The following is a 16,143-nucleotide window of genomic DNA, read 5'->3' on the forward strand; positions in this document are numbered from 1 at the left end:
CAGTCCTCCGAGGTCATGTTTGGCAGTTTTGATGTGATTTCAGGTAGCAAGGCAGAGCAAACGGCCTTAGAAATGCCTTTTGAAGTGAAGAGGAGTTGCTGTAAGGGAAGCAGGGTAATTACCATTGAACAGGCAGCTCTGGGGTTAAAACGTGGTTGTCTTTTGATTTGAATCTCTCGTCTCAGGAGACAGCGCAGCTTTCCTCTGAAACAAATTGATGTACTGATGTATACCTCAGCACCTTGATGTTCTTACTCACAGGATGGCTAATCTGTACTGAATGCTGATGATTATCACCTTAAAAAAAAAAAAAAGAAAAAGTTGGTCTAGGCTTCCGCCTTGCAGGGTATTAGACGTTCACCCCTGGGGGTGTAGAGGAGTGCTTGGGGCTGGCAAGGGGTAGCTAGGAGTTTTGGTGGGGGTCATGTGGAAGAGATTGGGCAACACCTCCAGTCAGCTGAGTGAGACTAGTCCCAGGGGATCAGGGAGGGTTTAAGGTGGAGGTGGTCACAGCCCCTGCTGAGGACCGCTCTGGCCCCACTGCCGTGATCCAAGATAGTTGAGGTCAGGGTAAACTGAGGCAGGCCAGTAGCCTTTTTAGAACCATGGCAACCACCCCATTGAGCTGTAGTCCCAGTGACTTGGTGGGTCTTCTGAGACTAAGGTCACTGGACACCCTGTCCTGGGGTGGAGCTCCCTCAGTTTTAAAGGGACCCATTGTCCCGGCTGTGGTGATTTCTGAAGGCTTCTGGTGGGAATGTAGGGCCTCTTCATGTGCCAGTGTTAGTCACCGTGCAGAGCAGGTACAGCCTCCTTGGGCTAGTGGGGACTTTGGAGAGGGAACCTCTCCGTCAATCCTCTAGGATTCTTTTTCTTTCTTCCCTCCCTCCCTCCCTCCCTCCCTCCCTCCCTCCCTCCCTCCCTTCTTTCTTTCTTTCCTTCCTTCCTTCCTTCCTTCCTTCCTTCCTTCCTTCCTTCCTTCTTTCATTTATTTATTTTAAGAGAGACAGAGACAGCACTGGTGGGGTAGGGGCAGAGAGAGGGGGAGAGAGAGAGAATCCCAAGTAGGTTCCGTGCTGTCAGCACAGAGCCTGACATGAGGCTCGAACTCACAAACCGTGAGATCATGACCTGAGCCGAAACCAAAAATTGGATGCTTCACCGGCTGAGCCAGCCAGGCGCCCCGACCCTCTGGAACTCTTGAGGGGTGGGATGCTGTGAGCGTGAAGGGCCAGGGCAGTCCAGACCCAGTGGCTAGAGCTGGTTTCTTTACACCATCAGGCTGGTTTCTGCAGTGGAGGTTAGAGGCATCTTGCACCAAGGAGAAGCCGATTCATTTATAATAGGACAGAAAATGAGCCAGACACTTGGGGTTGGTCTCCAGAAGGCCTGGGAGCCCCTCCCTGAGAATGCTCAGAATATTCCTTCCCTTTGTGATCCTGGGTCTGGTACACCAGGCATGGCCCCTCCAGCTGCCGTGTGACCACCTGGGCCCTGGCTCTTGGGGCCAGAGCAGGAAGGGGGATGGAGTCCTTGCATCCGAGAGCCAGCGATGGGCTTGCCCATCTTCTGGTCTCCTGGGCGCCCGTTCTTCCTTCCCTCTAGGAAGAGTCAGAGTCACTGAGTGGTCACCATGCTTGGCATTGTTTAAGGAACTCTATGGAGTGTGCACAACTATTGGGTCTCCTCTACCCCTCAAAGACTGTAAGAATAAACCGGCAAGCTCCCTGCCCCTGGATCCTTCCTGTGATTCAGCCCCATTTGGAAGAAGTGCAATTGCATTCAGCTTTCATAAACGCATTTTCATTTCTTTAGGTCAAAAAAGATGAGTTCTGTTTCCTGAATTATCAATACTCTGTGTGTGTGTGTGTGTGTGTGTGTGTGTGTGTGTGTGTGTGTGTACACTATTTATTAGGTTAGCTGGCATAAATCTAAATCCCTGTAAGCTTTGTTATCATCATCGAGGTTTGTACTGTTCCTCCAGCTGCTGAACCAGTACATTTTTGTTAAATGCATTCTGCCGAAGTTTTAAACTTGAAATCACACCATGATTAAACTTGCTTTCAAAAGGTTCCAGTGGGGCGGGAGGGTTTATTTCCATTTACTTAGGCTTTCTGTGGTTTTTGGAAAATTGTCATCTCAGGAGGCTTTGGAGCCGTGTGGATGGGGTGAATGAGCAGAAGGTGGGGTCGGGGCTGGCTCACATGCCCCTCGCTGTCTCCTTGGGAACTGTAGTGTCCATTATCAGAGTTCAGAGGAAAGCCCCGTGTGTTCTGTGCTGTAACCACCTTGTCTCCTCTTTTTCTAGTCTTCAAAACTGCTGTGGTCCTTGTGTATAAAGACGGTTCCAAACAGAAGAAGAAACTTGTAAGACTTCTTACGTCTCCCCTGGTTTGAAAGTAACTCCATTTCTATCTGCTTCGTAGTTTTTATCTGCATAATTACCATTCTGCCCCTTGGTCAGGCACGAGCCTTGTGTGATTTCTTTTTCTCTTTCTTTCTTTCTTTCTTTCTTTCTTTCTTTCTTTCTTTCTTCCTTCCTTCCTTCCTTCCTTCCTTCCTTCCTTCCTTCCTTCCTTCCTTCCTTCCTAAATACATTTGAAGCATTGCTAAGAACGGGAGGAGATTGCCTACCCCGCCTTCTCTTTGGCAGGTGCACACTGAGAGCATGAAACGTGAAGAGCTATTGGGGCCCATCATGGCCAGAACCTTCCTGACACTTGTTGCCTTTTTTACTGTCCCCCTTTTGGGGAATCCCTTTCATCTTCCTTCCCATGGGGCTGAGGTCCCTCCAGACCAGCACGGGGTGTTCCAGCCTCACTAGTTGTCTGGGTGTGGGTGTGGGGGGGTGTGGGTGTGTGTCTGTGGTGGTGGTGGGGGGGTCCGGTCCAGGCTGAAGCAGATCACCCTCACGCACCCGCTTCCTTCTCTTCCTGCAGGTAGGATCTCACAGGCTTTCGATTTATGAGGACTGGGACCCCTTCCGGTTTCGGCACATGATCCCCACCGAAGCTCTGCAGGTTCGAGCTTTGGCAAGTGCAGGTAAACACGGGAATGTGCCGGGTGCACGTTTCCAACGTGTGTATGAATGGTTGGTCTGAATCCTTTCTTTGGCATAACCTCTGTAACCTTCCTTTTTCTTCTATATTTATCTCTTTTTCCTCAGTCTCTCTACTGCCTCTTGTGTTCCCAGCCATGTATGAAATATTTGAATGAATGAATGCATGCATGAACTAAGCGAATGGATGGAATGTTTTCAATATTGTTTCAAGGAGTTCTAGTCAATCCTGTTATATTTATTAATATTATAGTGCCTAATATCTGAGTAGCAGTGAGTCTTGTACTTCTGGACAGAATCCTTAAGACCGTGAGCAGATTAAAGCTCACAGAAAATCACTCACTAGCTTTTTAACCAGGGGGGCCTGTAAAGACCACCAAAAGCACAAAATAACGCCATTAAAGCCCATCCCACTTGGACAACAGGTGCAGTTGTCTGGTAGTGAAGGGAGGCCATGGAAGGGACCTCTGCAATGCACAGTAGATCCGTATTTCTGTATCCTCTTCTGGCATCTGATGTGAGCATTAAGTTCTTGGTGCCCAGTGCGTGTTCCTCATCCTTCCCTGTTTCCACGTGTCACCTCCATGAGTAATAAAATTGGCTCTGATCCTCATAAAATCAAGTCCCACGTCGTGCGGTTTTAGTGAACCTTCAATTACTCACTGAAATTAAACCAGAGCTTCTTCCCTCACTGTTGTGATCTCTTGTAGAAACACTCAAATGCAGAAACCCCATAGGACAAATGTATTTGGGATGATCATTTGCCTTAAGAAGGTTTCTTCCCAACCTTGAGGCACAGCAATTTACTCTGGTGCCTTTTTACTTTATTTGATTTGCGAGAACCTGGAAGTTATCAGCTGGAGTAGCATTCCGAGGATGGGGCACTTAAACACTCTTCTTGTCTAATTTTGTAATCGTAGGTTGCAGATCATCTAGTTCGTATGTTGTGCCTGTTTTATAAATGGGAAAGCTTGTGTCCGTGGCCAACTGTTGGCTTCTCGGCCAGATATTTTGCCTTCGCGGAGGACCACGTACACAAAGAATTTAAATTGTGGCAACAAAGCCGTCTTTGTGATGTGCTGTTCATTCTCACTCTTTCATGCTTTCATTCAAAGCATGTTTAAGATAATCAAGATAAAAGCTTTTTTTTTAAGTGAGTTAGAAAGATGAGCCGACTTGTTTCTCGTCATGAGATCCATTCCAGTGGCTCTGAGAAACCAGAATGTGCAATTGCTCGATTTTTATCTTCGTTTGGGAAGACTCGTGAACATTTTTGCAGATGAGCCCTGGTTGGGCTTAAATCGTGTGGGCACAATGAGGGTTTGTGACCGGGGCTCTCGGTACCACGCTGGGTAAGGCTGAGACCTCGCGAGGCGCAGCCTTTGCTGATTGCAGTAATTGTCCTTTCCACAAACACTATTTCTGACTTCAAAGACCATGGTATGCCGACGTTGCAAAGCTTAGAAATGACTTCAAAGTACAACTGTCCCCACCTCTGGGCATCCCATTTTTGCTTCCCTCAGAGTGGGCACCCTGGGGGTGCTGAGAAAGAGGAGGAGGCCCATCTGTTTCCAGGACCTGCTTGGCCAGGACACGGGCCTGGCCACTCACAGGGAAGGCTCTTCTCAGGGACACGAGGACCTGCCTCTGGATAGCACTGGCCTGCTGCACTCTGCACTGGCATCTTGGGTTCTGTCTAGTCCAACCGTTGCCAAAAGAACTACTCACTTAATGGAAATAGTTCGGCCAAACAGGCCGTGCAGCTAAAGGGGTAGTTCTGTAATCAATATGATTGACTGATTGCCCTTTTAGACCATCTAGCAGGAGATTGTAGCAACTGGAAAATTTCCAAGCATTTCTTTTTCTTAACACCCATTAAGCTCTCACTTTGTCTCTCTGAGCTGACAGGATGGTGGTGAAGGACCTTTGGTCTTATGAGGCTCTGCTCTATTTAATCTTACGCCAGGGCGTAGAACATGCTTTTATAAAAATGCAAACGTATCTCTTTGGAACATACACTAATCCCTCCTTGTTTTAATTTATGTAGACGCGGAAGCAAATGCCGTGTGTGAAATTGTCCATGTAAAGTCTGAGTCTGAAGGGAGGCCGGAGAGGATCTTCCACCTGTGCTGCAGGTGAGCCTGGGGCCGTGAGACTGTGCAGCCCAGAGGGAAGGGACGTGACTGCTCGATGTCCCCTCAACCCCCTCGGGGCTCTGCACATCTGCCTGTGCGTCCCTAGACGCCACGTGCTTTTTCTTGCGCAACAAATAACACTGATCCGACAAATTAAACTGATCTTATCAGAACATAGACGATGATCTCACTAACCTAATTTCTTTTTATTTACTTATATACTTATTTTAAGTTTGTTTGGAGAGAGAGCAAGCAAGTGGGGGAGGGACAGAAAGAGAGGGAGAGAGAGAGAGAGAGGGAGAGAGAGAGAGAGAGAGAGAGAGAGAGAGAGAGAGAGAGAGAGAGAATGAGAGAATGAGAATCTCAAAAAGGTGCTGTGCTCTCACTGCAGAGCCTGACTCGGGGCTCCAGCTCATCACCATGAGATCATGACCTGAGCCGAAACCTACAGTTGGACGCTTCACCGACTGAGCCACCCAGACGCCGCACCCTCCCCACCCCCCACCACATGCATTATTTCATTTAGCCAGACTGAGGTTCCATTATTCCATTTTACCTATGGGGAGCCAAGGCTCACGGAGGCTACTTTGCCTAAAATATTACAGAAATGAACATTGAGTTCAAACTCGGGTACTATCTGCATAGGCTAACCTGTTTGTGGTTTTGTTGGCAAAGTCCATGGACTTTGGTGAGCCCGCCCCTAGAGATTCATTCATCATTAATACGGAAGACTGAGTGCCACTTACCTGGGTAGAAATACCGACGACCTAATTAGAAAAATTACTCTTACCTAGGAGGAAGGTTTTTATTGTGGGAATTAGGGCTTGGGAAGATTTTTTAGTTCTTTTCAAGGTAGCTTTAATATTGACTTGTCGTGGGGCACCTGGGTGGCTCAGTCCGTTAAGCGTCCCACTTCAGCTCAGGTCATGATCTTTACGGTTTGTGGGTTCGAGCCCCGTGTCGGGCTCTGTACTGACAGCTCAGAGCCTGGAGCCTGCTTTGGATTCTGTGTCTCTCTCTCTGTCGTGCCCCCCCCCCCCCCCACCTTATGCTCTGTCTCTCTCTCAAAAATAAATAACATTTTAAAAAGTCTTTAAAAAAATATCAACTTGTTGAAATATGTCATGGGAGTAGCTGATATTTAACATAAGGCCAACTCTAGAGGAAACTAAGGTCATTGGGATGTCTGTCTTTGGGTGCTCTGCAGAGCTGAGAATCCTGTGGTTCATTTGCCTGTAAAAAAACATTTTGGAACGAAAGGCCTTAAGTGTCAAAAGCAGAATCTGGCAACTTCTTGGTGCAGGATCAGTGTATTCATCAATCTATTCGTCAATGGGCTGTCTGTCCCACATTAGCTGCGGGAGATGAGTCATAAAGCATAAAGGGAAAGAAGTGTGTGTTCTCGATCTCCAGCAATGAAAACATGGCTCAGCGCAGAAATTGGAGTTGTGGCCTCTTTAACCTTTGGTCCTCAGGGATATTTGTTGGGCTGCCCCCGATAACATTAGAAGATCCCCATGTGTTAAGTACTTTTTCCCCCTAACGCGTGTAAATCTTCTTTCTTTTCATAGCTCTCCAGAGAGCCGGAAAGATTTCCTGAAGGCTGTGCATTCAATCCTGCGTGATAAGCACAGAAGACAGCTCCTCAAAACTGAAAGCCTTCCCTCATCCCAGCAATATGTACCTTTTGGAGGAAAAAGATTGTGTGCGCTCAAAGGGGCCAGGCCAGCCATGAGCAGGGCAGGTACTGTGGGGATTCAGACGTTCAAGATCCCCGTCACCCCCACTCCACTGTAGAACTCCAGTGAGCTTGACCTTTCTGTTGAGCAAGAATTAGATGTGGCCTTGTGGGGGCTAACGCTGGAGTACAGCTCTTCCCTGGTGTCAGGTTCCTTGCCCTTGCCTCCTTCCCGGCAGCTCCCTGGGGATCCGCCCTTCATTTACTCATCTTGCCCTCCCTCCAGCTTCCCTTTGCCACCCTCCTCCTTTTGGCTGGGGACGCCTCTCTCATTCGCCAAGCCAGCAAGTGAGCGCGTTCCCTTTCTGGAGGGGCTCTCTCAGCCTGCTTGTGGAATGAGAGTCGCTGCTTTGCATGACAGCCGGCTTTGTCTAGCAAAAAGCAGTGTGTCCTGTCTCAGCAAGGTCACGGCCTGCCATTCTGAAAACATGGTGGCTCCGTAATCTGAAAACACAGCGACGCCTCTTCTCAGTCAGGATGCCATGTTTGATAGACCAGGTGACACATAAGCTGTTTACCCTTGCCTCGTGCCTGCAACTTTATTTTTAGCTCCAGTGTTAGTTTGGGGAAGCCTTGAGCTGCTATTTGGTAAAGAGGAAACTAGAGTTTAAATGGTCCCAGAGTAAATATTCTTTTAGGACTGGAATCATCACCTTGGAGCAGTGAGGAAGGAAGACCTACACTACCATCTATAAATAGCAGTAAAATATATCTAGGAAGAGAGGTATTTTCATAACATAGGTGTTAGTGACATCAAGATAGTCACACTTTTATCCCTCCTTTCTTAAGAGGTAGCCCTGAATTTTGCAGGGAATTGTCCAGTAAAAGAGGCTTCCTTGGCATTTGCCGAGAAGGTTCTGACCTTTGTCTGGGTCACCTTTCTGCCTATTCACAATTGTGTCGAAGAGGCATAGATAGAATTGTGAATGGTTGGAGGTTTTCGTAGTCCTAGCCTACATAGCTTGACGTGGGGGTATTATGTTCTTGAGGCACCTTACATTTAACTAATGTTGGGGGTTAAATTGAACCTACTCTCCAATCAGTTGATAAATGTCTGTTGAAAACCTAGCGCAGTGAACATCTCGTGTTCTGTCGGGTTCTCCAGGTGTCTTGAGAATCTGACATACCTTTGTATCCACAGTTTCTCGCGGAGTCCTCATGTGAAGAAAACTTTGCAGATCCCTTTATACCTCACAGTAGAGCACTTCTCCTGAGAATTGTCTCGCCTAACCTTTTTACTTGCCAGGGAATGTTTAAATTCGGATTGCGAATACGCGTGCCAGCCTCAGGAAATGTGCTTGTCATTGGCTAGGTTTCAGTTGTTAATCAATGAACCTAAATTCAGAGCTGCATTTACCTTAAAACTAAGCAATTTTAGTCTGTAGGACACTCAGAAGTTTTCCTGCTAAGACCCCTTTGGAGCGAAAACGAATGCAGAGTTACACCATCATGAAAACCAAGAGAAACCCTCAATAGTCAGCCTGTTGGCTTTGGCTGATTGGAAGTTGTCTGCCCGATGGCTCATAGTTAGCTGAAGAAAGTTTTGGCCATTCTGCAAACTCCTCAGTATCATCATCAGCATCTTCATGTTAGACGATTTAAAGATAATGCTTGAACGGCTCAGCCAGCACCAGTTTGTCACAAGTCTTAACAATGAATTGGGAATACTCAAGTCAGAGATGGTCTCCCTGAACCCTGTATAGCCGTCCAGGTTCTTAAGTATCCTTTTAACAAAGGATAAATACTCATGCTTCATTGCGCATTGTCATAAATACCCAGGTAGTTTATTTCTCTGTTCTGATTGAAAAGGACAGTAAAGCCAAGTGTCTTGCCTCAGTACTCAGTCTGAAAGTACTTTATGTCTGCCAAAAGCCCAATTAAAATGAAAGAATTGTACACATACAGAACCTACCATCCATTCTATAATTGGGGTTTGTTTTTGTTTTTGTTTTGTATTTTCCTTATCCCGTATCTGTCCTTCTATCATCCATCAACACATCGTATTTTTGACACATTTCAAAAATACGCATGTTAACACACTTTACCCCTGAATACTTGAGCATTGGCAAAAATATTTCCAGTAGCCCAATTTTGAATTGAGGTGGTTCTAATATGGCGATTGGAGGCAGCCAGATTCCACTATGGTGGGATTGGGATAAAACTGAACAGGAAGTTTTGCTTTTTCCCACTGGGGTAAAAGTAGTGCCTTTTTTTTTTTTTTCTCTTTTTTTCCATTTTTCCTGGAAACCTTTATTCGATTCCCCTCCTTGATCAAGAGCGATGTCTGTTTGTTCCATTTTCAGCTGGTAGAACGATAGAAACCTAGGGATCTGAGCCAGAGGATGGCCGGAATGGGAGCCAAGTGAGGGCGTCATCCGACCCACTGCCCGTATACCTGCTGTGTTTGGAGTCATGGCTATGTTTGGCAGTACTTGGGAATAGCTATCGTACTTCTTACACCGAAAACAGTTTAATGGTTTTAGGGCTTAGGTGCCGGGAACGCGGCTCCTAATGGGGGTTTAGGCTCTTCCCCTCCACTGGGAACCCCATGTTGCATTTCACCTTCTCGTGTCTAACGCCACAGCCCCTTGACTAGCAGGGACCAGGCAGTGGCGTCCCTTGTGTATGTGTCTTTTGTGTGTGAGCGTGTGGTGGGAGTGTTCGTTTGCTTGATTGAGTGGCGTCTTGTGTGTTTTGAAAAACTCTGGCTTCCTAGAGGGCTGTGGGGTAAACAAACGAATTCAAAGATCTGTTTGTTCTTAATGGTGAGTCCCTTTATATGGCGCTTCGAGGATCAATGGCATGGGTGTCATATATGACTTCTTTCTCATTCCACTCGGGCACCGGTATTTTAATTGATCTGTAGGAGAGTAATCGGTGACACCAGAATGTCGTCAGGAGGGACTAAAGCTCACATTTGCTCAGCCTCACAGTTCACGTGGGGCTGTGTCAGAAAGCGGGCAGGGCCGTGACTAGAGACTTGGTGTCTCTGAGAGCCACTCTCCTGTAGGCTCTGCGTGAGGGACGCCGTGCCCTTACTTCACTGCAGATCCTCTAGAAATGTGACATTTGGTTTCCCAGAGAGCAGTATAACTTGGACCCAAACTTCTGCCTCCTTGATGTGTGATTTCTACGAAGCCAGTGGAACCCTAAAAGCACCCCCTACCCTTACCAGAGACCCATCCCAGCTACATGACCCTGGGACAGCCCCTGGGGATCCCCAGAGCACTGCACCATGGGACATCGTCAGGGCTGAGGGCACTAACTAATCCCAGGGTCAGAGGTCAACTGGGTGCAGCACAGGGTAGAGAAATGGATTGTTTCAGAGGGAGGTGAATCCCCTTTTCCCCAGAACCGACAGCCCCCTGTGTCCCTCTGTTCCCCCTGCCCTTCGGTCCGTTGCTATGACATCCTCCAAGTCCAGACATCTGTGTGAAATAAAGACTCTGAGGCAGACTGGTGAAATCTGGACTTTAAGCCCCGAACGACATCAAATAAATACCATTTAGCGTTTCTTTTTCTTTTCTTTGCTGTCTGGATTTTCATCGCATGTAAAGCATGTGGGGGTTTTCTTTTTATATTTTTGTGTGTGTGTGCAGTGTCCGCCCCAAGCAAGTCTCTTGGCAGAAGGAGGCGGCGACTGGCTCGAAACAGGTTTACCATTGACTCTGATGCCATCTCGGCCAGCAGCCCGGAGAAAGAGTCCCAGCAGCCCCCCGGTGGCGGGGACACTGACCGATGGGTAGAGGAACAGTTCGATCTTGCTCAGTACGAGGAGCAAGACGACATCAAGGAGACAGACATCCTCAGTGACGATGATGAGTTCTGTGAGTCCGTGAAGGGCGCCGCGGTGGACACAGACCTGCCCGAGCAGCTTCAGGCTGCGTCCATCAGTCAGCGGGAGAGAGGCCGCAAAAGCCTGGATAGTCACGCGTCCCGCATGACGCAGCTCAAGAAGCAAGCCGCCCTGTCGGGCATCAATGGAGGCCTGGAGGGCCCGAGCGAGGAAGTCATCTGGGTTAGGCGCGAAGACTTTGCCCCCTCCAGGAAACTGAACACTGAGATCTGACTGTCACTTTCCCCCTAGAGAGTGTGTGTAGATACTCCCCACCCCCCACGCCCTGCCCTCCCCCTGCTCCCTCCTGTCCCCTCAAGGAGGAGAATGTCCCCGTAGGTGGCACTCTTGCACACACACAAACACGGTTTTGGCGGCTTGACTTTGTGCTGAAGCCACGTCGCCACCCAACTTCGTCATCTCTCACGACATCAGAAAGAATTGTCCAGAATCCCAAATAAGCTCGAGTTCCATCTTCTGTACATTCCTAAGGGCTCTTATCCTCAACTAATCAGGGCCGGAAAAATTCAAAAATAAAACAAAAAAAAGAAAGATTCTGTAGCCCTGGAAAAAGAATCACCCCGGGTGTTTTAAGTATGTTACGACAGATTAGTTGAAGGGACAGCACAAAAACTAACAATAATAAAAGTCGCTCTATCTGAAATCAGTCCAGGAGCCATCTCTCAGTTGGGGGAACCACGTTCAAACACAAAACACAACAAAGCAACTGTACCGTCTACAATGTTCTTACTCCTTCCCCTCTTAAATGTCTGAGAATATGTGTATTTTAAGAATGTGTGAGGAGACGGTGGAGATGTATGTTTTGATGAGTTGTTTTTTGGGGTTTTTTTTGTTGGTTTTTTGTTTGTTTGTTTGTTTTCTTCTCTCTCTTCTGTTTTGGTCCATGGCTGGTCTTATTCAGTGTCCGTGTTCGGAAGTTCTAGTTTTGCATAGAATTATAAAGATGCCAAACTCTTTAAGAAGAGATCCAAATTTATCACTTGAAAAAAAAAAAAACACAAAAAAAACACTATTTTTTGTATTTTACTTGAGATGCAGGGGCACAGACAGATAAGAATTTTACAGTGCTAGTGTAACTCTGAATCTAAAGAAATGAGGATTTTACCTTTTACAGAGAGAGTGAGGCATGGTGATTTTATATTTATATATGAAAGGCCAACAAGATGCTTAGGAGAAACTTTTAAAGAAACAGATTGCTTTTTTTTTTTTTTTTTTTTTTAATGTTTGAATCTCTATGCGAGATGGGAGCTTGGCTGGATTAAACATGACACCCGGATGGGCAGTGTGTTATGTCTGTTGCACGTGGCGGGGGAGGGGAGGCTCCTTCTCAAGGGGTTGCCATGGTGATCATTGGTTTTCCCATCAAAGTTGCATCCTCATCCATAGAATACCTGTCCCTTCCCTGACGGTCCACACCAGACCCCTTAACAAAACAGCCTCTTCAGAAACCTATGCCAACGAAAACAGGGTAAACACGCTAAAAAAACCTAACGTTCTCAACAGATTTCCAAATAGGAAGAACAAAAACAAGTTAAAGCACTTTTGATTCTTTTAAAACGGTTTATAGCTTTTTTTTTTTTTCTCCCATTTCACAATGTCCACTTCCTAAGAAGGGTTTCAATAATATGAAAACTTTCTTTTTTGGGGAAAATATCTATTTGGTGTTTGACACATCAGTAGGTACTTTAAAGACCTGAATTTTATAGTAGCTTTAGGAATTATATTTTATAAAAATCAGTTATGACTTTATATTTCCAGACAATAGAGAGTTCAGAACATCACGCTCCGGTACCCCTGCTTGCTTTACCCGCTTTTCCACCCTCTGTCCCCCCCCCCCCCCCTTTCGGGTTTCCAGGGCTTTGAGCTTGATCTTTTGAAAGTTTTATTCTATTAAATTTTTGCTATATCTTCTGGTTTTCTTAAAAAGCTTTAGAATGGTTTCTATACCCTTTGTACCACTGCATTGTTCCATATCACCTCTAGTTCGATTGTGTCCAGATGGAAAACGGAAGCAGAGACTTCTGATAGCCACACTAGTCCCAGTGCAATCCGTCTGCAGATGCTAGAAAGTCTGGTGCTTAGAGAGGGTGCCATTGTCTCTTGTACATAAGGTCATGACGTGTCTATGTCAAAAGTTCTTATATATTTCTTTTATAAGCTGAAAGAAGGTCTATTTTTATGTTTTTAGGTCTACGAATGGAACGTTGTAAATGCCTGTCAAACAATAAAAATACTGAAAAGTATCTGGACGGTCCTGTGCCTTTTTGGATGGGAGGATGGGTGTGGACTGTTGGCGGCGGGAAAGAGGAGATTCCTGGGAATGCCCTTATGTTTCTCTCTCTCTCTAAATAATTATCGTGATCATCAAGGGAAAGCTGACTTGGTAGAGCTTTTCGTGCTTTTGTGTTTTTTTGTGTGTTGTTTTTTTTTAATTTTTTTGTGTTGGGGGTGCCTGGGTGGCTCAGTCGGTTAAGTATCTGACTTCGGCTCAGGTCATGATGTCGCCGTTCCTGAGTTCGAGCCCTGCGTCGGGCTCTGCGCTGACAGCCGGAAGCCTGGAGCCTGTTTCAGATTCTGTGTCTCCCTCTCACTCTCAGCTCCTCCCCTGGCCACACTCTGTCTCTGTCAAAATAATAAACATTAAAAAAAAATTTTTGTGTGTTATTTTTTAATTTTTTCAACTTGAGGTGTAATTGACCTATAATATTATCTTAGTTTCAGGTGATTTGGTATTCGTGTATATTGCAAAATGGCCTCCTCAGTAGTACAGTTAATATCTGTCACCATACATAGTTTTTCTTGTGATGAGAGCCTTCAAGATCCACTCCTCTAGGTATGTTCAGATCTGCAGCATGGTATTTTAACTATAGTCACCATGATGTATGTTACTTCCTGAGGACTTACTCATCTTAGAACTGGAAATTTGTACCTTTTGAACCTTTGACTCATCTTGTCCACCCCCCACCTCTCTGGCAGCCATCAGTCTGTTCTGTATGTTTGTGGGCTGGATTCTTGTTCTTTGTGGTTTGGGGGCATTGTTTTTATTTTTATTATTTTTCTAAAGTTTACTTATTTTGAGAGAGAGAAAGTAGCAGAGGAACAGAGACGGACAGAGAGAGAATCCCAAGCATGCTCCACACTGTCAGCGAGGACACAAACCATGGGATCGTGACCAGAGCCAAAATCAAGAGTCAGTGTTTAACCAGTGGAGGCACCCAGATGCCCCGATACTTTTTTAAAAACCTAAACCTTAATATTTTAAATATCAGGAACCACTATAGAGCAGAATCCGTAGAAAAGAATGCCATTTTACATGTGCTTTCAACATGCCCCACATCCAGGTCAAATTCAGTGGGACCCTCACAGCATTTCTGAGCACCAGCCCCATTCTCTTTGGCTTTAGGACTTGGCCCATTTTCCTGGAAGCCACCTGGGGCTTCCCGAGCCGATCCCAAGAACTCGTTGGTTTCTGAGTTCTGTGTCTTCATCTTAAATAGAACATCCTGTGTTCCGTTGTGCTCAACTCTGTGCTTGTGTTTTGTGCCCGGTGTCATTGCCTTGTGCTGTAGACATAAAGGGTTGGTTCGCTTTCAATCAAGGCGTTCACGTTTTGGCTCATGTCCTTCCTGACTGGCTCCTTGAATACATGCGTGGGTGTGCCCCTGTGTGCCGACAAAACACGCACACACTTACAAGATGGGTTCGTACTATTTTATTAACGCATACTTTTTTTTATTAATCTGAGTTTTACCCTCAGTGATACAAATTGTGGCCATTTGCCTAAGACAATAAATGGGTTTGTAGCATTCAGAGTCATTGCTACATAGTCATCCATTTTAATGGATGGACTGTGGTTTACCATAATTTCTATGTTCAGTTCCCTGCTGATGGTCATGAAGGATTCTGGTTTTTATTATTATAGAAAAATACCGTGAACGTATGTGTTGCGTATTCTTTGTGCACTTGTTAGAGTACAGTCATCGAAATAGCTTTGAGTGTACGTATATGTGTCTTGAAGATTTTGATGTACATTTCTACATTGTAGGGGCCATACTGCTGACCTGTTTGGCTTCTGGTGAGTCGTCAAGATCCACTTTCCTGTCTGGTGTCTTCACTTTGCCACAGAAGTGCCTATGGCTTTGCCATGGAGACTGGCATTATCTCCTGCGTTTGTATTAGATCCTTGGGCTGGATATCCTGGTGGGTGGACCATCTCCCAGTGTCCTGTCCTTCCTCCTGTCCACACTCAGTTTCACAGGAACGTTTGGCCATTAAGCTACAGGATTTGGGTACTTAATGTGACACGAGCTGAACATCCTTGCGAGGTCTCCCTTTCAAACTCCAAGGGTTTTAAATACCCTCACTCCACATATGTTACTTCTTGTTTTCCCTCTAGATTTACATGAGGGAGGAACTTTTACAGTAGTGATAAAATCAGTTTCATAGCACAGACATGTTTGGGCAATTCATTCCTTTCCCCAGAGTCCTCTTATCCATAATGAAGAAAATGGCCTTTGGAAACAAAATAAGGGCTTATAGATTTTTTTTTTTTTCAAAAAAAAAATCAGAGAAAGTCAAGGTAGGGATACATGGTTGGGATGAAATTTATGTTTGAAATAAATCTTGATGTTTTTTACTAAAAACCATTATGGAAAAATATTTTTGTAGAACAGAGGAGCAATGGCTGGTAGATTTTCTTTTCTTTATTTTTTTTAAATTTTTTAACGTTTATTCATTTTTGAGAGACAGAGCGAGCAGGAGAGGGGCAGAGAGAGGAGGGAGACACAGAATCCAAAGCAGGCTCCAGACTCTGAGCTGTCAGCACAAAGCCCGAGTGGGGCTTGAACCCATGAACCGTGAAATCATGACCTGAGCTGAAGTCCAACGCTTAACGAACTGAGCCACCCAGGCGCTCCCTATTGGTGGATTTGCAATAAACTCTCCACATCTCCGGGAGTTTGTCACCACCCGTGAGAGGAAGATGACCCTGACTCACCGGAGCAATGATCCTTGAGCCAAAATGTGACTTTGCTGCGGGTTCAAAATGCAGATTGTTTCAGGGGAATCCATCTCCCGATCTCCTCACCTTCATCTGCCTGGGAGTGTGCTTGTGAAGGGAGTAGAAGTTTTCTCCCGCCCTTCTTAGAATCCTCCTCCTCTTTATGGAAGAGAGACTGTTCTCATCCATTGTGGATCACGCTTGGGAGCATGAACCTCTGGGGCATCAAATAGACACAGAAAAATAGTGTGCGTTGAGAAAGCAAATGACTCTACTGACCAGGAAGCTCATACTTTTCCATGTCAGGTGGTTTCAGTTTGCTTTCTCCGTGCTTTCATTATAAACGTGAAAAGTAGG

General features: G+C 45.9%; 1 protein-coding gene across 10 annotated transcripts in view; it reads left to right on the plus strand.

Annotated features, from left to right (window-relative positions):
- TIAM1 (TIAM Rac1 associated GEF 1) overlaps positions 1 to 13,030 on the plus strand; it is a 391,533-nt gene extending 378,503 nt beyond the window's left edge. For all 10 annotated transcript variants that reach the window (XM_053903151.1, XM_053903146.1, XM_053903144.1 and 7 more), the window contains 5 exons: positions 2,309 to 2,367; positions 2,940 to 3,042; positions 5,106 to 5,193; positions 6,765 to 6,937; positions 10,531 to 13,030. In XM_053903151.1, the coding sequence (XP_053759126.1) occupies positions 2,309 to 2,367; positions 2,940 to 3,042; positions 5,106 to 5,193; positions 6,765 to 6,937; positions 10,531 to 11,000 (893 nt within the window). In that variant the 3' untranslated portion in view covers positions 11,001 to 13,030. The remainder of the gene's footprint in view (positions 1 to 2,308; positions 2,368 to 2,939; positions 3,043 to 5,105; positions 5,194 to 6,764; positions 6,938 to 10,530) is intronic.
- The last annotated feature ends 3,113 nt before the right edge of the window (positions 13,031 to 16,143 follow it).

Source organism: Panthera pardus, unplaced genomic scaffold (genome assembly GCF_024362965.1).
Source record: "Panthera pardus isolate Hobbes unplaced genomic scaffold, ASM2436296v1 HiC_scaffold_16, whole genome shotgun sequence".
In the NCBI taxonomy this organism is placed as follows: domain Eukaryota; kingdom Metazoa; phylum Chordata; class Mammalia; order Carnivora; family Felidae; genus Panthera; species Panthera pardus.